The sequence below is a fragment of the Panulirus ornatus genome, chromosome 3, assembly GCF_036320965.1.
Source record: "Panulirus ornatus isolate Po-2019 chromosome 3, ASM3632096v1, whole genome shotgun sequence".
Classification (NCBI taxonomy): domain Eukaryota; kingdom Metazoa; phylum Arthropoda; class Malacostraca; order Decapoda; family Palinuridae; genus Panulirus; species Panulirus ornatus.
The window spans coordinates 23,964,502-23,987,001 of NC_092226.1; the positions used below are offsets into that span (position 1 = coordinate 23,964,502).

At 41.6% G+C, this 22,500-nt stretch overlaps 1 protein-coding gene across 6 annotated transcripts in view; it reads left to right on the top strand.

The window, feature by feature from the left end:
* Positions 1 to 13,512: 13,512 nt before the first annotated feature.
* LOC139761373 (optomotor-blind protein-like) overlaps positions 13,513 to 22,500 on the top strand; it is a 337,252-nt gene continuing 328,264 nt past the window's right edge. The window contains exon 1 of one of the 6 annotated variants that reach the window (XM_071685508.1): positions 13,513 to 14,592. In XM_071685508.1, the coding sequence (XP_071541609.1) occupies positions 14,144 to 14,592 (449 nt within the window). In that variant the 5' untranslated portion in view covers positions 13,513 to 14,143. The remainder of the gene's footprint in view (positions 14,593 to 22,500) is intronic. The other 5 variants (XM_071685488.1, XM_071685498.1, XM_071685525.1 and 2 more) reach the window with 5 other exon arrangements.

A 22,500-nucleotide genomic window follows, 5' to 3' on the forward strand; every position in this document is an offset into this window, starting at 1 on the left:
ATGTGAAGCGTCTGGGGTAAACCATGGAAAGCTGTGTAGGTATGTATATTGCGTGTGTGGACGTGTGTATGTACATGTGTATGGGGGGGGTTGGGCCATTTCTTTCGTCTGTTTCCTTGCGCTACCTCGCAAACGCGGGAGACAGCGACAAAGTATAAAAAAAAAAAAAAAAAAAAAAAAAAAAAAAATAAGGAAAGGGGTAATCTCTAAGATTTGATAAAAAAAAAATATGTAGTGTTAACAATAGCGATAATGTAACTTACGATAATTTCCTCGCAGTAGAGGTAGATACAATGACGAGAAATAATGGTCAAAAGAAAAAGAAAACGAAATAAGATAGGTAGGCAAAAAAAAAAAAAAAAAAAAATCTTCGCCAGTAGAGTTAACAGATTTCAAGTAGACTGACTGATAACATGAAGTCTGTCAGCACACGTTGAGGAAAGGCTAGACAAATACTTTGATGACATCAGTTACTGGATAAACCATTTCAAGAACAACAGTGTAATACATACGCTGGTTAGTTTCTTTTCTCTTTACTGAGTAGCGATGAAAGACACCTGTTCGGAAGCTATAAGTTCAGAATTTGCGTCTCATTTATCTATTTACGGTTAACCAAGGACCATTATCTGTGAAAGACTCCTGATGCTACCCAGGTCCTTCCCAAAGGCTGTGCTACTTACAGTAGCATGGAAATGTAGATTCCTTTACACCGAGAAGTTCTTTGATAAGACTGTACTCCCAGTGATAAAGCCTCACTGAAGGAGACTTTTTACTCGTGGTGAAACTTCCAGTGGATGTTGTCCAATAAAATGTTTACGTTCAATTCATCCTCTCGTATGAAAATCTGTTTCTACATTTTTCTTTAAGTGGTGTTCTTTCATAGCCATTTTCCTGCCAATTGGTATGTCGGACCAAGACCATGGTGGGTGGAGAGGAGTACATCTGTTTAGATTACGAATCTAAGAAGCCATTATTGTCCTCCAGCAGAAAAGCTCGTCACAGATCTGACTTTCTCATAAACAAAGTATACATGTCAAGGGAAGCCTTCTCGATATGAGTTAAAGTCACCAACGGCGTACCGCAGGGTCAGATCCTAGGACCAGTGATTATTATTCTTGATCTGTGTGAATGACTTGCCTGAAGGAATGGACTCCTACCTGAGTATGTTTGCGAATGATGCTAGGGTAAGAAGGGAAGCAAAATGGAGGAGGATTGCATTGGTTTACAAAGGGACCTAAACAAACTCCAAAGTTGGTCTGATGCAAAGTTGATGACATTTAGCCCTAGTATGTGCAAAGTAATGAGGGTGAGGCACAGTGAAGGAAGGCCTCAATATAAATTCTATGTAGCAGGAAATAGGCCTCGGGAATTTATGTGTGAGAAGGAACTGAGAGTTGACATCGGCACCAGCGTGTCGCCAGGAAAAGAGTGAAGGAGACAAATGGTCTGTCAGTACTGGAACAATATCAGAATAACATTCAAGTATATGAATAAGGAAATATCAAGCAAGCTTATGACATCCTACATTAAGCCAAAATTAGAACATGCTTCTCAGATTTGGTCACAGCACTGAAAAAGTACGAAGAGGTAACAGAGAAGGTCCGGAGGATTGCACCAAAGATAGCATCAGAATTAAGAAAGCCGAATTACAGAGAAAGGCTCCAAGCCTTGAATTTGCCCTCTAGAGGTGAGAGTGAGGGGTTACCTGGTCATAAACATAGAGATTTTAAACCAGAATGATGACATAGACAGTGAACAGTTCTTTGAAAGATATAGAGATAGAACAACCAGAGAGCATAACATAGAATTAAGCAAGGAACTTATTGAAAAAGATGTAAAGAAGTGCTTTCCTAGTTCAAATATGATGGAAGAACTGAATAAACCTAATGAGGAAGTGGTAATTGCGTATGGCATACAAAAGTCTAGAAAGTTTTATGATGATAGAGACTGTTCAAGAGATAGGACCCCATGAATGTGAAAATCTTCCCAGTGCTGTACAAATATGTGCTTACACACACACACACACACACACACACACACACACAGAAACACACACACACACACACGCACACACACTACATAATACTGCGACACCTTTATATATCCACATATCTTCTGGTGTTTCAAAGACACGCTACTAATCTCTCCCGTAAACACACTGTGTGTACATGTGTGTGTGTGTGTGTGTGTGTGTGTGTGTGTGTGTGTGTGTGTGTGTGTGTGTATGCGTGTGTGTTTTTATTAAGGAGAGGGAGTTCTGCAGTCGTTGGGTAACTTTTTCTACTATCATGTACATTTTTAATTTCTATCTAATTCCCTAATTCAGTAACTTAAAACTCCGATTCTTCTGTTCATCCACAACTCTTATACCGGGTAAGTACTCCTTTACATCCCTTTAGATAGGTTTTTCCCTTAATCTTATCTTATGGCCTTTGACGGCACAATCCCTTCATCTTTCGTGAACTGTTCAAACATCACTTCTACACAATCAAACACGATAGAAACATTATAAAAGGTTGTGACTAGGTCACGCCTCACTCCTCTCTCTTCCATAGTCGGCAAATTTAAGGTCTCAAGCCTTTCCCCGTAACTCAGAATCTCGGTACCTTCTGCGGGTTGTGTTCTTTTCAATCCTTGATAATACAGGATGAAATCTGACACTGACGTGGATGAAGACCACGACACTAGCCGTCCTGGATGAGAGATCTGATCATAGCCTCCCTGTGGCCATATATATGTGTATATGTGTGTGTATATATATATATATATATATATATATATATATATATATATATATATATATATATATATATATATATATATATATATATATGTGTGTGTGTGTGTGTGTGTGTATGAGGGGATGGGCCATTCTTCGCCTGTTTGCTGACGCGAGAAACGGCTATCAAGTGGGATAGATAGATGATATATATGAAAAGTGCGTCTGGTTAAACCCCATCCATACATCCGTGTTCGCAGCTTTCACCGACGTTCCTCCGTCATCGCAACAACCCGGCGTTGGAATCGAGAGGCGAATCAGATCCCGATCTGCCTGAGTTAACGAGATGGTCACACTCATCATGCGATATGCCTGCAAAGCTTGTGAAACATGCACGACATTAACTAAAGCTTATATCCTCCTGTATAAGTCAGTCTTTCCAGCACAACTAATCCCAAGATATGAATCTATACTTCTGAAGAGTAAATAAGAGGATCCAAGTATGTTTTGGCGGAGTTTCGCATAGGCTTAAGAATATTCAAAAGACATTCACATTAATGCTTTATTTTCGCGTTGGCAGTGATATTCCTAACATGGAAAAGAACATCTCTTTTGTATTAATTACAAAGTCGTAGAAATATTCAAATGATTTTCATTTTGATATTTTTTTCTTTTGCGCTGGCAGAAATATTTCTAGAACGGGGAAAATAACCTATATTGTATCAGTTCATTGAAAAAATGATTACCCGAATTCATCTCATAATTCCATACAGTTCATCGCTAATATGTAACGAGTGGTAGATGTTAGAAAATTCTATAAAGAGACGACTGAACTGCTTGAAGCTTTTTTATGGGTCTTGTTCGACGTCGATCTCCGAAGCGTCATTTCAGGTTCCTTGAAGTTTATATCCATTTTCTTGCCACATGATCTTCATATCTGAGCATTACACCTCCGTCGAAGATGAGATAATCGTTGAATAACTTATTTCAAGAATGAATGATATAGATTTGATAGATTTTTGTTAACTTTTTAACTTTTTTCTTTCTTTCGCGAATGAAGCCTCGTAACTGGAGAATTCAGCACCAGAATAGATTAATATTCTCATTCATACTTTCCTATAAAATTTCCAAGACAGTAAATCTTCTGTGTACTACACTTTGTCCCGTCACTAAACCTGATATACATGCAATACTTTCATGCTTATATTCCGTTCTTATCCAAAGGGAAATGAAACACGATAAGTTCCCAAGTGCACTTTCGTGTAATGATCACATCACGAAAGTGCGCTTAAGAAGTTATCGTGTTTCATTTCCCTGAGGATAAGAAAGGAATCTTGTTTATCACACGTTCGATTGTGATATTTCCCAACTTACTCTTATATGTACACACACACACACACACACACACACACACACACACACCTAGACTAAACTAGGTATCCATTTATGGGAGGATGAACACCTTGGTTGGGTTTGGGCTGACTGCTGCTCATAGTATTCGAAACATGTGGGTTGGGGCCGTGGTGACGCAAACCACCACACCACAGAGGCCCTTGAGCGTATGTGCCTATGTGTGTGTGCATGTGTAAATTTCTCTATGAATGTGTGTACTGAATGTAAATGGTGTATGTGACTGTGCGTACAATTACTTAATTGTTCTGTACATGGAAGGAGTTCTACATTCATGCCGCCCCCCCCCCTCCCATCCCCCCTATCTCTAGAACTTTCCCTACTTTCGTAGAGCTTTTCAAACTTCTGTATGCTGTTGACATTCACAGTCTCATAACACCGTTCATGCCGTTCACCCACTACGTTCGTACTATAAAAGTACTTCTTTACATCCTTTCTTGCATGCATTTTTTTCCCAATTTCATGTTATGCCCTCCGATTGTTCTTAATGCCGCAGCATTCAAAGTACAAATTATTACAAATTATTGTAAAGAGGAATTCAAGCAGCAAGAGACCACTGGGTCCTTTCGAAAATGTTTGTGACAGTGGAAGACATGAGAAATTCACAGGTTAGTGTGGTAAGAGGAGAGCAGCATGTAGATGACTTAGAGAGAAATACCCGCATACTTTATATGCAACAAATGAGTCGCTGATAATGTCACTTGTGGATTTCAGACAAAATGTTTGTCAAGGTTATTCGCAAACGTATTTCTTGTGATCCTGTCAGCTACTTTAATGTCTAGATCATTGTATGTAGTAAGTATCCTGTTGAAAAAAATAAGTCCTTTATCTCACTCGAATTATAATGCTTTCCCACTAGTTTGTATCCATTACTAGAAGTGAAATCAGAGATATCTAGCCTTAATAATCAGCTCCGATCGAGAACGTCAAAACCTTTGATTATCTCTGAATGCCTGCATTGAATCAAGTCTTGCCCGCCTCTCTTCTAAAACAGATATGCTTCAGTCGTTTAATCAGCTCATATGATCTGCCTCTCAGTCCTGGAATCACCTTGGTAGCTTTCTCCATGTCTCTTCTCATGTTAGGGTGACCAAAACTGAGCACAGTAGTGAAGATGGGGAACGCGCCAGTAGATGACACAGAGCGAGGACAATTTCCTTTGGCTTAATCTCGGAGACCCTACTTATAGAATCAAGAAATTTCTTCGCCTTTTCTTTTTTTGACAGCTTCCGTGCGCTCCTTACTTGGCTGTGAGTCATCAGAGATGATTAAACCTAACAGTTTTCCCCATTTACCTTTTGAAAAGCTCAGTAGAATTCATACTATAGGTTGTTTTCTCACAGTTACCATCGAAATGTGTTAACCTTTGCATCTGTCGATATTTGGATTCATTTGCCATCAGCTAACCCAGACCAGCAGAGTGTCTACGTCGGTTTGAAGTTGCTGAGGTTCAGTTTCTATCGTAGATTTATTTGCCAGCTTTGTTTCGTCCGCGATATGTACATGAGGAAGAGAACTGGTCCCAAGATTGTTCACTGTTTACGGAATCAACTTGACTGAAAAACTTAGATGTTGTGATCATGTGTGTGTGTGTGTGTGTGTGTGTGTGTGTGTGTGTGTGTGTTACGGGGATAAAGTTTTACACTCGTTTTGCCCCATCACTTAATCATGTATATTTTGCTTTCCTATTGTGCATACACACACTTACACACACACACACACACACACTTACACACACACACACACACACACACACACACACACACTGCTGAGGTGGCTCTAGGCCAACTGCTGCGCCTAGGATTCGAACCCGGGCGGACCGTTGCAAAGAATCATATTGTCAGCGACGGTGTGTGCGTGTGCTCTCGTGGTACGGAGGGAGGTAAGCATGCCACGGTGTGTTTTGAAATGATTTCTTGATGCGAAAATATCACATAATTACAGCGGTATAATGGCACCATGACAGATCTGCAGTCATTTTCATCATAATTCCACAAAAATACGACCAAGTCCGCTCTCCCTTCTGGCAAGCCCGCAAGAAAAAGACGGTATTCGATTTCTTCTTTGCCTGGTCCATAGAAGCAATGCAATCTTCGAACTCCTTTCTACATATTCCTTATGATCAAGACAGTATTCGATCTCCTCTCTGCTTAGTCAATCTTCGATCTCCATTTTTCACATAGTCCATAGGAGCAAGACAGACGTAAGAATTAGATCTCCAATACGCTATCTGTCCATCAGGAAACTGTTTACATTTCCCTCGTATTACAAGGCTTTGAGAGACGTACGAGATCCAGCCCGTGTTGCTGCCAGCCATCACGCAGTGTAAACATAACCAAGGAAAATACTCGAAAACTAGCGAGCAAGATCCTTCAGTGTCCCCTGGTTAATCCTGGCTATCATCAAGTACTACATGTATTACCGAATTTCATTTATATATCTGTCTATCAGCTTTTTAATTATATATATATATATATATATATATATATATATATATATATATATATATATATATATATATATATATACAATTAGTATTATCATTAGAATATCACACACCCGTAGCAACTTCGAGGGTTCTGTACTCCACCCAGAAGGAAAATCATCGGTCTCCATTGCAACCAAATATTCCTGTACATGACTGTACTCCTTTCCGTCCACTGACGATGATGTAACCTTGCTAAAGGAAACCTCTCGCTCGCGGTGTGGCCATTAACAGGCGCATTCCAGTAACGCTTTTATTTCTGATTCCATCTAGAGGGTGTTACCGGACTCCGGTTTATTATTTCAAACGGTCGAAAGGGGGTACACTCCCATGAGTGACTCCTCTTGTTCCAAAGGATTTATCATCTCCCTCCTCCTGAAAGGAGGGCAATCCTCCGATAGAAGTTAAAATACTCACGTATACCCATGCCAGCATTAAACATGAACCTGATACATCGTACGTCAACCACAACCAGTATCAGTGCGGTAGACTGATAACTGCAGAATGGAAGCCATTAAAGAACCTCCCTGGGCAAAGCAAACCTGACAGAATACAAGATGAAGTAAACACAAAGATCGTAAATCTAATACCTCTACTGACGAGCAAAGTTAAGATGGTTGAGACACCTGGAGTCAGAGGATGTAGAAAGAATACGTAAAGTAGCATTTCACTCCGTTGGAAGAAGACCAGGAGGCAGTCACAAAAGGAGATGGACAAGTGATGTCCAGGAAATATGAACGAATTATGGAATGCGAAGATCGGGTGTAGAATTGTAGGAGGATGGAATCCTCCAAAATAGAGTGAAATAGCGGCATGATCCTTCTCATTGACTAACTGAAATATACATATATGTGTATGTGTGTGTATGTGTGTGTGTGTGTGTGTGTGGTGCGTGTGTGTGTGTGTGTGTGTGTGTGTGTGTGTGTAATCGTCTGGTGTTACCTCACCTCACCAGCTAGAGGTTAAACCGCGTGTGAAAAGATACCCTGACGAGACTGTATCGCTGGGAATTAAGTCTCATCAAAGAACTTCTCACTCAAAGGGTCTTTGTTTCTCTGCTACATGTAGTAGCGCAGCCTTGGGCTACAGGAGCCTTTAGAAAGAGACAATGTGTAACACCAAGTCCCTTTCATAGAAATTGGGCCTGGGGCACTTATGAAAAAAGAAATAAGATGATGTTGATCTCTTATTCGAGCGTTTAGATTATTCTCATATTCATGAGATAATTAAACCTTTATGGTTTCACTCTATACTCTCTTAAGATCATCACACATATACGTTAACTCTAGCTATAATGGGTGCCCGCTGATTATATGGGAAGGTATGGGATATGCTAGTTTATTCTTATCACAACCTTTTGAACAATTCTTACCAAATGATCTCTAAATTTCCATTAAACCAACGGGTATCAGATATCATTCACAAAGTAATTGCAGGTGAGCACGTGATTGCAGGTGGAAACATATAATTGGAAGTATATTTCACTCATTAATGACATTTTCGATAAGTGCGATGTACATTTACTTTCACATTTTCAGTCCAGTTTCAAGCATTAATGCTGAGAGGCTTGCTAAAGGTAGGGAAAGCTGCTGGGTGCAACGATGAGATGAACAGCATACTATGTCCTCTCTGAAGAACCTGTGTGTGTGTGTGTGTGTGTGTGTGTGTGTGTGTGTGTGTGCCAGGCATGAGCGTCACGAACAAGCAGCCAGCTGATAAGGGTAATGACAAGTGAGGGAAAGGAAAGAAAGAGGAGAAAAGGAAGGAGAAGAGAGATAGGTCAAGGGGGCATTTGGTCGTTGGCGAGGCGGATGTGCCGCGAAGGGAAAAAAGTATTTGAAGCATCTGTAATTGTTGATGTCTTGTTTGTGCTTTGAAGTGCGTGCCGCCGCGAGTGTGACTGTGACCGCCCTTCGCCACAGGACTTCCAGGATGTAGAGATCGTTGCGGTCACCATAAAACTTCGGGATGGACGCTCTTAAAGGCGCCCTAGCGACCTCTTTAACCGGAAGACGCCTCGAGCATTGCGGATAGACGCTCTCTTGTCTGCCCTCACCTCCGTAACGAGGAAATGCCAGAGTCGCGGGAATAAACACCTTGAAGGCTCCTTGTTAACCCTTAAACCAAAATAACACTTTAGACTAAAAGGTGAATAGGTTACAAGAGCCTTTTTTGCTTCCCAATTTTCCAACAAACCCAGAGAACACGGGGGTATGTATACATGTTCTAAAGGCCCTACGACATCCACAGTCACCAACAGGCCTCTTCCTGAATTGGGAACAGATAATACGAAAACGCTATGACGGAGACCGTAAGCGGCCACCACTTTGCTCGACCAACCTCTCTTGGAATTGTCGTCGAGCGCACGAGAGAGAGAGAGAGAGAGAGAGAGAGAGAGAGAGAGAGAGAGAGAGAGAGAGAGAGAGAGAGAGAGAGAGAATATATGAAGGTGCTGAGGAGTCGCTGAAGAGAACTTAGCAACCAAGACGTCTTTATGAACTCCAGGCCTCCAAAAACCTCATTAATTCCGAGGTAATGAGTTAAACTGCATAAGAAATGGACCCTCTGAGGTATTCATTCATAAATGCATGTATATTCTGTATCATCTTCCATTTTAAGATAACTTGCTAAGTAAAATACAAAGCAAGGTTTCCCTCATACATATACATTAGTGAGTGCATCTGTGTATCTGTGTAATCATCCACTTTTTTCTATACAGGGATATATATGTATATAGATGGAAAACTTACACCCCTTTATGTTTCTTGGACTTCGGATAACTCAAGGTGTATTCCAGGAAGTAACTGGATTTAGTTGTTCTTTTGTGTGATACTTTTTTTTTGCATGAAGGCTGTCATTGTTATCATTACCATTATTATCATTATCATACTCAAACTCAAAACCTCTTTCACTGAAGGGCTCCTGAAGTTTCAAACTGCGCTACTTCCAGAAGCAAGGATATGCTGGACTCCTCTAGAGTAAACATTTCGTAGATGAAGCTGTAACCCCTTTCCTCAGTTGACGATGTTACAGTCTCGCGGTATAGACGCAGAGTCGAAATTCGGTAACACAATATATATATATATATATATATATATATATATATATATATATATATATATATATATATGTGTGTGTGTGTGTGTGTGTGTGTGTGTGTGTGTGTGTGTGTGTGTGTAGAAGCATTGCCAGTCTCCAACTGCGCATGGTTACATCACAAATACAAAGTCATTTTCGACGAGGCTGTAACATCGTCAATGGACTGGTAGGAGTACAGTCTTGTGAGGCTCTTCTTATTCCAAAGGAGTCCACCATTTCCCTGCTTCTGCTTTGAGTGTAACTTAAAGCTGCAGAAACTCTATAAAAAGTGTCCTTGGGATGCATGATAGTTTAAGTTAGTATATATATATATTCCTACGACTCCACGAGGACTCATAGGAATATCTTGATCACGCGCAAAATTGTGATCCTTTCCAATATATATATATATATATATATATATATATATATATATATATATATATATATATATATATATATGTGTGTGTGTGTGTGTGTCACTGGACTCCGCCTTCATGGGATTGTGCCGCAAGCCATTAGTCACTATTGTATCATCGTCAGATAACGAAACAAAGTTCACCACAGTCTCGTTCGAAAACTTCTTTCTTCTAAGGAGTACCTGTGCCCTCTACTGGAGCTGCAGGAACCTCTGGAAGAAGAGGGATTCTGAGGTAACATCAAGACCTTTTAAGGAGGGGGTCCTGGGATATATGTATATAAATATATATATATATATATATATATATATATATATATATATATATATATATATATATATATATGTGTGTGTGTGTGTGTGTGTGTGTGTGTGTGTGTGTGTGGTTTAAACAAGACCAAAGATAAGAAACGGAATGCGTGAAGTGAAGACGTTATTCGAGCATTGTTTTGAGACGACAACTTCCTCCCGCACGATGCGACGATACGTACTCAGCTTTAGAGGTGTCTCTCGACAAGGTATACACACCCCTCCCCCTTCACGTACTCTTGCTCCCCCTACCCTCCCCATCCTCACACACCCTGACCTTTCAGGTACCTAGAACTCACAAATCACCCAGACTCTCCTACTAACATCCATTCCCAATCCCTGAACAGCTTCACACTTCGAACAACCTGATTTGCACGAGCTCTGAGGCTCAACAGACACTGAGGCTCCCAGAACCAACACATCCTGAGCTCCTTCCTCCTCCGCCTCACTCAGGGCTGTGAAACAGTATGATACTCAACACACCAATGTTATAATCACATATCATTATCTTCCGTTTGTCTGAACCAATCCTCTCCTACCCATACTGAACTGGAGGCAACACACACTGAACCTCAATACACATTTGACTTTTTACACCAAAATTTTAACCAACAGATTATACCTTACACAAATCGGCCATCTACAAACTGGTCCTTCTTCATAGAATGAGCCTCTACACACTCCGAACCTTAAGCTGAAGTTCATACACTATGAACTCTTGAACTGAAATTCCTACACTCTGAACTCCATACACCCTGAACCCTTAAGGTAACCTTCATACACTGAACTCGATACACTCTAAACCCCACACACCTGAACTCTTAAACGTAAGCTCATACACTGAACTCAGTACACCCTGAACCCTTAAAGTGAAGTTCGACACTGAACTCGACAAACCGTGAGCCCTTAAATAGGTTTAAATACTCGGAACTCTACACATACATCGAACTCTTAAACCGAAGTTCAAATTCTCTAAACTTCACACACCTTGAACCCTTAAAGTGAATTTCATACACTGAATTCCACACACTGTGAACCCTAAAACAGACGTTTCATACAATGCGAACTACCACATACACCAACCTTCTTATTACTGGTCTGTCTAAGCATTACGAACACCTCCTTACGTCCTGACGCCAAATCTCCATACCCCAATCAGATATTCACAGATGTGGTCTCACGATTAGTATACACGGCCATTGATAATTACACAGACAAGTAATATTGAAATGATTACTCCGTAAGTAATAACTGTAACAGGTACATTAGCATAATGATTTCTGCTATCATCATAAAACGACATAATTTCGATTTAATTTCCTGATGGCATATGTTGAGTCGATGAAAACCATTATCACACTCATTTATATTCGAAGTTGTGGACTGTGTCTATCTAAGGATTCATTGATATCTCAAAGTATAGGCCTATCTCTGTGATAATACTGCTAAACAGATAATCCTGGCAAAATGATAATGAAAACAATATGATACTTTTAGGAAAACTGTATATAGATAAGTGAATAATGATATGTACATCTATATCTGTATTAAACAACACACACACTCACACACACACACACACACACACACACATATATATATATATATATATATATATATATATATATATATATATATATATATATATATATATAAGGCTTATGTTACTCGTCCTAATCCACAGAAACAATTGTCATGACAGTATCAAACTAAGCTACAACATGGATTATAACATAGTGAAGCTGCTATCATAATTAGAGTGAAAGATGGTAACCATTACCCCAAGCTATCGTCCTGATCTGGTCAGTACCGACAAGATACCTGCTAGATAAACACGCAGCCATCGAGATCTCTGGACAGACGGCCCAAAAACAGCGTTTTGACCACCCGAGGCCTGCCCTTACCACCCATACTGCCGACGAGGGCGACGTAGAAAGTAGTAGGGGGAGAGTGAAACTGGGAGCTAGTGGAGGTAAGCGTTGGTTGAGGGAGGAAGGGGTGTTACATATCACTGTTACCTCCTGAAAGGTCGGCCATCTTGAGCACAGCCCGTCTTGATGCTAACCTACCTTTAGCTCGGGAGGTCTTTAAATGGGTTGGATGGGAAGGGTAAGTACCGACCACCGTTCCTGTGTCTTCTGTCGTCCGACTCCCGCGACCCTACCCCTAGGATGGAACTCCACGGGAATTTTCGAAAGTCTCTCGTTAATGTGATTTACTGGCGTCTGGGTGAAGGGGTGGGGGGGGATCCTTTCTTGCCGCACGATCCACAAATGACACCACAGCGTCCACAAATGTCGACAAACCCTCTTATTCCTTCGTTGTTGACATCCGCCAAGTCCATCTCCCAATGGTGTCGGTGGAAGGAATCGTCAATGTGCGCGCTGAGTGGCTCCGGTAAACACAGGTTATGCTCTATGAGTGGCCCGCGCCGTCATTTGCTGAGCTGGGCGCCGAGAGGACACACGAGAAGGCGCCGCGACACCCCGGAGAAGTACCTGAAAACTTGCCACCTATTTCATTAAGAAATAAATATTCTCCGTGTATTTTTCTTGAGGATTAGTAAGATATTTCTCTTCCTGTGTACAAGAAGAACCATTCACAGAAGAAGATGTAGAAAGTTTGGAATTGAGATATGTAGAAATAAAGGAGTGTTTTCCGGAGCGGCCCTAGCGGTGGCGGTGGGAGGTGTCGGCGCGGATGTAGGCAGTGTCCGCGTCATAAGCCCCGCCCATATGGTCTTCAAGCTGTCCGGACCGCGCTCCTACACAACACTTCCACCCCTATTTTGTCCAGATTTTTTTACCTTTCATTTGTACAAGAATTCTCACACTAGTAGAGGGGAATTTTTCGCTTCCTCTTTCATAGACTTGAAGGGATAAGGAAGTAGTTGAATGGATTGATGGACTGAATCATAGACGAAGTAGATTTCTAGTACATGCTGATAACCGAGCAGAGACCCGGCCCTCGCTCGCACCATGAGGCGGGACTTCTGACGCCCGCGGATTAATTCACTTCACTGCCTCGAAGTATCCATGGGTTTGTGTCATTCTGAACTGCTGTAGCCACGTTGTTCTAGTGCTACCATACAGACCAACACACGCGATACTACCATATCTAGGGAGGTGAAGTTTCTCCTATGTCGATACCAAGTAACAGCAACCGGTGGATTTTTTGCGGTCATGTGCGTGTGAAGTTGATCACAATCGGCAAGCCCGAAGGTGTGACGTGGGACGCGGACGCCCCGCCTCCTGCGCTCTGTGATTGGCTGAGCGGGTGTTGACGGACCAATCAGTATTGTTGGCGGGTGTCGGCCGCTGGTGTGGCGGTCATGACTTGGTGGTCGCCAGTGTAGGTGCGAACGCGCGATAGGAAGGCTGAGGGACTGTACGTTCCAAGTGTCAGACACCACGCCTCTGCCTCCTACACCTCCTGCCAGCCTATTCACGCGTCTAGGCTTACCCTGCAATACATCCTGGCCCTTTAAGTGCAATCTTGCGGTTGTGAGGAGGTTCCATGTAGTGAAGCGCAAGGAAAGTTAAAAAGCACTGGTGATATTTTCGTTAATCGTGGAAAGAATTATTCTTTAGTATCGTAAATTTGGTTTGTCGACGAGAGGAGTACTGTGGTTGTGGACGGATGTGTTGGTGGAGTGTGGAGGTGCGTGGTGCTGGGGTGGTAATGGTGTAGTGTGTGTTTGAGGCCCCCCCCAAGCACCTGCCTCATGCGCTTCGACAACTTGCAGGAGCTCGGCCACCTCGTCAACTCCCCGCTCAATTCCCCCCCTCCTCCTGTCACCCCTTTGGGCGTGGGCGGCAGTATGGCATACCACCCGTTCCTCCTCCAGAGACCCACAGACTTCAGCGTCAACTCCCTCTTAACGCAGTCGCCGTCGTACCTACCGACGCTGGGGCTCCCCGCAGCGGCGGCGGCAGCTGCTGCAGCGGGATCGCCCAACCCCTACAGTCTCCTGCCCAAATTCCCGGGACACCTGGGACATCCCTTCACCACAGCGGAGGATGTCCTCTCCCAGCCCCACATGCGGCCGCTGCGCTCCCTCTTACCTGAGGAGGACGGCGTGGTGGATGACCCCAAGGTCACCCTCGAGTGTAAAGAACTGTGGGAGAAGTTCCATAAGCTGGGCACGGAGATGGTCATCACGAAGTCCGGCAGGTAAGGCACCTGAGTGTCAACAAATACAAGATGGCAGGCCTTCCATGCCAGCCTGACCCATTAGGCATCGCATTTCTTATCCTGGTTAGGTTATTATGTTCAGCTTTTTTATATTAGCGATAGGAAAAAAGACAACTTTTTAGACTGATAAGGATGTAGGTAGCAGATAAAGATTTTTCCAAATAATGTCGAACATAATTGCTTCCGTTAACCATAATCATTGTAAATTAAAAAGACTCAGATAAAAGACGGCTTTCGCACATTTCAGGTTTTCATGCTTAGGGCCCGACCGTTCAGGTATAGAAGGCGAGATAAGCCTAAGGAGATATGACTGTGGTCACACAGCTCATTAGGAAAAACATTTCCGAAGTGTGAAATAGATTATATCTCAGTATCATACCATCAGACCTAACAGATCTCCATGTTTGTAGATACTGACTCAAACTCTCAAAATATGAGGTAGACGTTTAGCGCATCACATGAATTCCAGTAATACTGTAAATATCATGTGCGGAGTGAATCAGGCGATCCTGTGATAGGTTAAATAACCAGACAGTCTAATACTGGGATGTGCGTTGAAAGGAAATTATGTTAATTTCATATCTTAAACAATAATCCAGGAAAGAAAATGGATCATAATTTTCCCTGAATATATATATATATATATATATATATATATATATATATATATATATATATATGATATGGATTGAGTGGGAATGGGAATCACTTATACACCACCATACAAGACACTTCACCGTTAGTATTCACTAAACTATCAGTTGGAATAGCGTTTACACCGCAATTATGTAGTTTGAGGGCAGTTTGGGCAGGCGAGGAGATTGGCAGTTTGTTAGCGGACGGGGCCGGTCCATGTTTATTTATAAGAGCGCGTAGCACTCGACAAGCCGCTGCTCTCTCATGTACCGCACTGTAATATAACAGAACTGGGATGGAACTGTAGAGGATTATAGAGCGATCCATAAAGGCCTACTGCTCTTTTTGGGAGGTCAGGGATAGTGCCATGCTGCACGGTCAGTCCGTGCGGGTCTTGGGAGGAGGTTGGGCATCATATGCACGCTTGGCCGTGCAGCGGCTGGGAGCTGGGACGGGTGCACGTAACACGGTTATCACCATTGCTCAGCCAGCTTTGCAGTGTTGTGGATTTTAGTCCTGTTTGTCCATCCGCACCGCCGGGGCTTTGCCCGCCTTCGCTCTCCATAAAACTGCTGCTTAGAAACTACCTTGCTGGCTCGGCGAGGCAAAATGAGCTTTCCCCTACACTACAAAATAAAATGTTGTAGTTTAGGAGAGAGCGGTAACGCCGACTCTGACTAGCGCAGCTGTGAGGGTAGACAAGCGGTGCGCCAACACCCGTCTAGTGGAACACCTTTAATACACCTCCATCTATTCCATCACTCTTACTGCCACGGACGCTTAGTAGTATTCAGAGTGCCCAGTGCAATATATGGCGTGAAGGAGACTGGGTGGAAGAGCCTCGCAACTGCCGATTTGGGGGTGCAGTAACGAGGGCGGCGGTGGCGGTGTAGCGGCGGCCGCGACCACAAGGGTCCGCTAAGCGTACTGGTAGCTAAGTGGGTATTTTATTTGGTTTTTATGTACACACCAACATCCAATGCGGTTTCGTTTTCGGTGGTATGCGTGTGCGTAGGGCGACGGGGGAAAGCCAGGGACCAGGAGTCTTATAGGAGTACGGTACTGGAGGACTGCCGTTGGTTGTGCGTTACTTGTTTGGTGGCTCCACGTGCATATTTGTGCAGAAGCCTGGGGTTGGGACCCTCATGATTAATTGTCAAGATGGTCTTCGCTGGCCTCATACGTTCGGGGTAAGGAAAAACACCGATTATCGCACGATGTTGCCTCATGAACTAGTCGGTGATGCTCTGCTCGACGCCCGGAGACATAAGGATTGTAAGAGTCCGGGATGATCTGGTCTATTTAAGACCAGGCGGCATTTGATGGACGTTCCTCCTCCCGCTGCAGCCTCATCACCCGCCAACGGAACAACATAGATCACGCCAAAAAAAGATATTATATATATATATATATATATATATATATATATATATATATATATATATATATATTTATATATATAAATTTGACGTTTATTGTGAATCTTAAAGCCATGTTCTGTTCTCCAGTCATGAGGGAATATATATATATATATATATATATATATATATATATATATATATATATATATATATATATCAATTAATGGAAATAATTGACTCAAACGAGACCGTAATTCTTTTCGTCCTCTGACGATAACACAAATTATATCGCCGATGGCGACTTAACATTCGACGTGTAACCTTATGCGGCAGAGTCCGGTAATACCTGATATATTTCAAATATATATATATATATATATATATATATATATATATATATATATATATATATATATATATATATATATATATATATATATATATATATATATATATATATATATATATATATATATATATATATATATATATATATTGCTTTAACTAGATATGTAGAATATAGATTCTTGGATTAGAATAACAAGGACTTATCCAAGGACTTGAAAGTTATTGCAGGACGTTGGTCCTCCAAGGAGTATGGTTGTGCGAGGCTGAAGGCGCCGATTTGTTCATCTAAAAAGATATCAAGTACCATCCTATGCTGCATTACCCCCCCCCCCCCTCCTCACCTGGTATAGGGAACCTCCTCACCTCTTTCGTCGAAGGCAGCAAAACCTGTAGACCTAGTGCATCTATAGATTTTTGTATCCCTTACGTGGTAGGAAACACATAGCCTAACTGTTCGGAATGTGGCATGGTCTTTTAGTCCTTTCTTCGTCAGGAGAAGCCGCTTAAGGTCTTACTCCTGCCTGAGGTTTAGACCCCGAGGATCTCTCTTGTGCAATCTGTACATTGGTCTGAAGGTTGTGTCACAGCGATGGTTGGTTCTGGTGAAGACGAGTTTCTCTTTCTCTTGAGTTCGTATGATTTATTGGTGATATACACTCACACTATATATATATATATATATATATATATATATATATATATATATATATATTTGTGTGTATTGGATATCTTAAACAGCTGGTAAATTCGTGGTGGGTCGTCTTGGCTGGCGCTGACGGTAACGAATCCTTGACGATCACAATTCTGATGACAGCGGTGACATTACTTCGAGACCTACTGTTGCTTGTATTGGTGTCACTGATTACCGTCGACATAAGTCCGTAGTCGTCATAAAGATGACGCCTGTACTCGTTTGTCGTTAAGTGTGTTTACCCTCTGTTCTTGTGATTTCCGCTTATGACCGCGATCTCTTGTGCGATACTTTAAAAAAAAAAAGGTTTCCTATATCTTCAGTTTTTTAAATCGTCATATATCATCGGAATGTTTATTATGCGTTGAAAAATTACATCATCAAAGCCAATTACCCATGTGCTCAGAGCTCTGCATTGGCGGAACTTGCTATCTGCTTTACAACACTCATTATATTTGTTTCCTTCTTATTAGTGGTTCATACGACTGACGTGGGTCGCTGCTTATCCTTGTTGTATAGCCTCCTGTATCAGCATTGCTACCAGCTACTCATTACGATCATTAGTTATGTTCTTCATTATCATAGACAGGGTAATTATATTGGTGTGATGAATGAGAGCGATAATCGTGATGACAGTTGTGGTAATAACTACCATAGTCGACAAATACGTTACGGTGGGTCATCGGATCTGCCAGGCTCACCGGAAACCATCATTTCGTCGGTCGTCTAAGGCGGGATGATGTGGAAATCATGTTTGTCTGTTTGTGATAGAATGATATAATATCCGTGAAAAAAAAAATGGCTGAAAATTTATTTGGTTCATTCATTGTATCAAGAAGACCTTTTCAGGTCCAGTTCGTAATATTCCCGTTTGTTTTGTAGACATCTAATGACTTTACGGTGAGCGAATCATGTTTACCACGAGCTGTGCTCTGCGAATCGTGATTGTTATGCGACGAGATGCATCTTCTTCAAGGATTGGCGAAGATCGCGTAGGTATGGCGCGGTCGAAAAGCTCTATTTTCACACTCAGTTCGATTTTTCCTCAGGGTTTGCCTTACACCATACCCTTCTCCAGCGTCCGGTGTCCACTATAATCAAACAGCCATTGTCCTTGCTTAAAGAGTAATCGTAAAAGAGCCAGAAATGTCTACATCAGCGCAGGTTTATCGGCGTTGCATCGGAAGGTTAGCGGCGGTGTGGCCGGGGAGTGGGTGGGTGGCGACGTTGCCGAGACGCGGGACCTGCGCTGGCTGCCAGTTGCAACGTCTCGCCAGACGCCTCAAGTCCACTCTGTGCAACAGCCTCTCTTTTTCATCCAGCTCTCCCTCTCTTTCACTGCTGCCTGATTCTCTCTCTCTCTCTCTCTCTCTCTCTCTCTCTCTCTCTCTCTCTCTCTCTCTCTCTCTCTCTCTCTCTCTCTCATTGCACAGTCGTTCAGGACTATAATGAAAAGGAGAGTAAGAACGTATGATATCCTTCCTCCTTATCATCGCGTTTTGACAATCTATTAGGCCTCTTCGTTACTTTCCTCATAAGAAAAAATTTATGAGCTACTTACTGTATCGGAGAAATGATCTTTAATCTGCCTCATTAGAGCAAATATTTGATCGCCATGATAACTGTGTCTATAATGACCACAACTTACGGGTCTGTAAGCAGTGAGGCAGAAGAGGCATATGGAGACCCACCTTTGATATAACATTAGATTGGTCTCCAGTTTGTCAACGATGGACATCCAGCCTTAAGGACAGTGATCAAGACTGGAGACTTCGCGTCAGAAAGTTACGGGTATGCAATGTATGGCTGGATATTTCTTGACTTATCTTCCTTACATTGAAAGGCTGAGGGCTTTAGTGTACAAAAAGAACAGCAAAGTTATTCATTATGTCCTGTGTATTGTTTACTTCGTTGTATGTGGTGACCGACCACATCAAGTGGAACCACCTCGTCTGTTGCTAAGAGAGATATCGTCGTCCAGGAGACACTGATGTTATTGCAATTTCCGCCATCGTTTTACCAGCTTTATCGTGAGGCTACACTTTGGCGTGGCGGACACCTACGTGACGACTATCTTGATGTTTGCCCTTATCATTCTCAATAATGTTTATCTGATGGTGCAAACAAAAGGCGTTATCTCTTACGACGGACATAAAATGTGATGTTGTGGACAAATATTTGTCGAGAAAAAAGATGTTCTGACAACAGTCGCGAAAAAAAAGAGAAAAGCTGATGGTAATGGTTGTAGGAACTGTTTCCCGAGAGTCCTACCGGATGATCGTTGTGTTCTATCCTCTCCTAGTGCGGTTGTAACATCCCGACGATGACTGAATATTTCTCAGATTTGGGAGAGCCATAAGGGTTTTAATACCCGCTCAGTCTCGGCTAAAGGCTCGATCCCTCTAACCGGAGTAGTAGCCTAGTCTAAGCTAACAAAGCCTGTGGATTTAAGCCCTTGATCCACTGATTGACTTAGGGGGGTGGAGGGAGGCAAGATGAGAATATTAAACCTTAGTGTTCCTCACCCCCACAAACACAGCCACCCCTGATTTCAGATGGGGTGCAGAATCTGGGGGATCAAGCAAAAAAGTATTGGTTTACCGAGTGTGGTTTATGGGGGGAAGGAGATAATGTTACACACACTTAAGGCTGCTCCCTCTCTCTCTCTCTCTCTCTCTCTCTCTCTCTCTCTCTCTCTCTCTCTCTCTCTCTCTATCTCTCTCTCTCTCTCTCTCTCTCTCTCTCTCTCTCTCCGTTTATGCAATGACTAGTTGCTGGCAAACGTGCAACTTTTCTTTTATCAACTACAGTCGTCCTCAGAATACTTAATATTTCTTAAAGCTAATCTTGTAATAAGAAAACGCGTGTATGTCATCCAGTAAGATACAGGATTGGGTATAAATATTTATCGACTGCACCAAACAAAATTCTTATCAAATGTAAAAAGGATATAAGGAATATTGTGTCACACTGAATGTTAATAATTACAGGGAGCAAGTCACATTGACTTTTGGGCACTAAAATATATCTAAAAATTCCCCCTTTCTTCCGTTTTTTATTATGAATCTTACATTAAAGTTGATGAATTGTATTAGGATTAACGTAAATTGAGTAGAATTGCGTCATTATTAAAAGACTAGGGAATAATGATTAAAAGCAGTTGCATGATTGTATGATTATAGGAATATATATATATATATATATATATATATATATATATATATATATATATATATATATATATATATATATATATATATATATGTGTGTGTGTGTGTGTGTTCAGGTTAAACCACAAGAAAACGGAAAATACTGTGTTGGCGCTTTCATATGATTATACGAAAGCTCTTAACATTCCGAATTTTCCCTATCCTTGTGGTTTTACCTGCATCTTTTATACACTTGATATTGCGTACTTTTTCACACATATATATATGTATATATATATATATATATATATATATATATATATATATATATATATTTTCTTTCAAACTATTCGCCATTTCCCGCATTAGCGAGGTAGCGTTAAGAACAGATGACTGGGCCTTTGAGGGACTACCCTCACCTGGCCCAATTCTCTGTTCCTTCTTTTGGAAAATTAAAAAAAAAAAAAAAAATGAGAGGGGAGGATTTCCAGCCCCCCGCTCCCTCCCCTTTTAGTCGCCTTCCACGACACGCAGGGAACACGTGGGAAGCATTCTTGCTCCCCCATCCCCAGGGACAATATATATATATATATATATATATATATATATATATATATATATATATATATATATATATATATATCTTTCTTTTCTTTCATACTATTTGCCATTTCCCGCGATAGCGAGGTAGCGTTAAGAACAGAGGACTGGGTCTTTGAGGGAATATCCTCACCTGGCCCTCTTCTCTGTTCCTTCTTTTGGGAAAAAAAAAAAAAAAAGAGAGGGGAGGATTTCCAGCCTCCCGCTCCCTTCCCTTTTAGTCGCCTTCTACGACAAGCAGGGAATACGTGGGAAGTATTCTTTCTCCCCTATCCCCAGGGATATATATATATATATATATATATATATATATATATATATATATATATATATATATATATATTTTCATTGAACTGGGACTCTTTTTAAGGACAAACTCCTTTTGAGGCGAGAAGTTTTTTGACGAGGTTGTATCAAGATCTATATATATATATATATATATATATATATATATATATATATATATATATAGAGAGAGAGAGAGAGAGAGAGAGAGAGAGAGAGAGAGACGAATTAAAACCGCTACTATTTTGCCCAGCAGTAACGTACACATAACGGACATAACCATATCCTCTCCTTTAACCTGGAAACCCCACATAATGAACAACTCAATACCTTCTTTCTAAATCCCAGGTATGTTGTTTACTTATCGTAATTATTCTCTTGCCATCGGTTAATTCGTATTTACAGGGATCATATTCGCTTCATGATGGAGTACTGTTTCCGTACAGCGGGGTGTCTCTACTTCCGACTCTCTTGTCGACAGTGGAATCAAATGCTATCACCCATCATCTTCAATCGTCCCTTTTCTTCAGCTGTGATGTTGGTCACCTGTCTCTGTTCTAAGGGTATCATATCGGCCACATGCTTATGTGAGCTGTGTGTGTCTCAGCCACATACACCCGGACGAGAGAGACCCGACTTGTTGCTGTTTACCATAGCTTCAGTCTAGACTATCAAATCTTGCTCTGGCTGACCTTTATCATTGTTATCGTTTTCTGTTCTTACGTAACGTACCTCTTCATCGTTAAGACTGGTCTACAAGGTCCTTATGAACTAATTTCTTGTGTATTACTTTTCATATATTCTTCCTCACCATGCG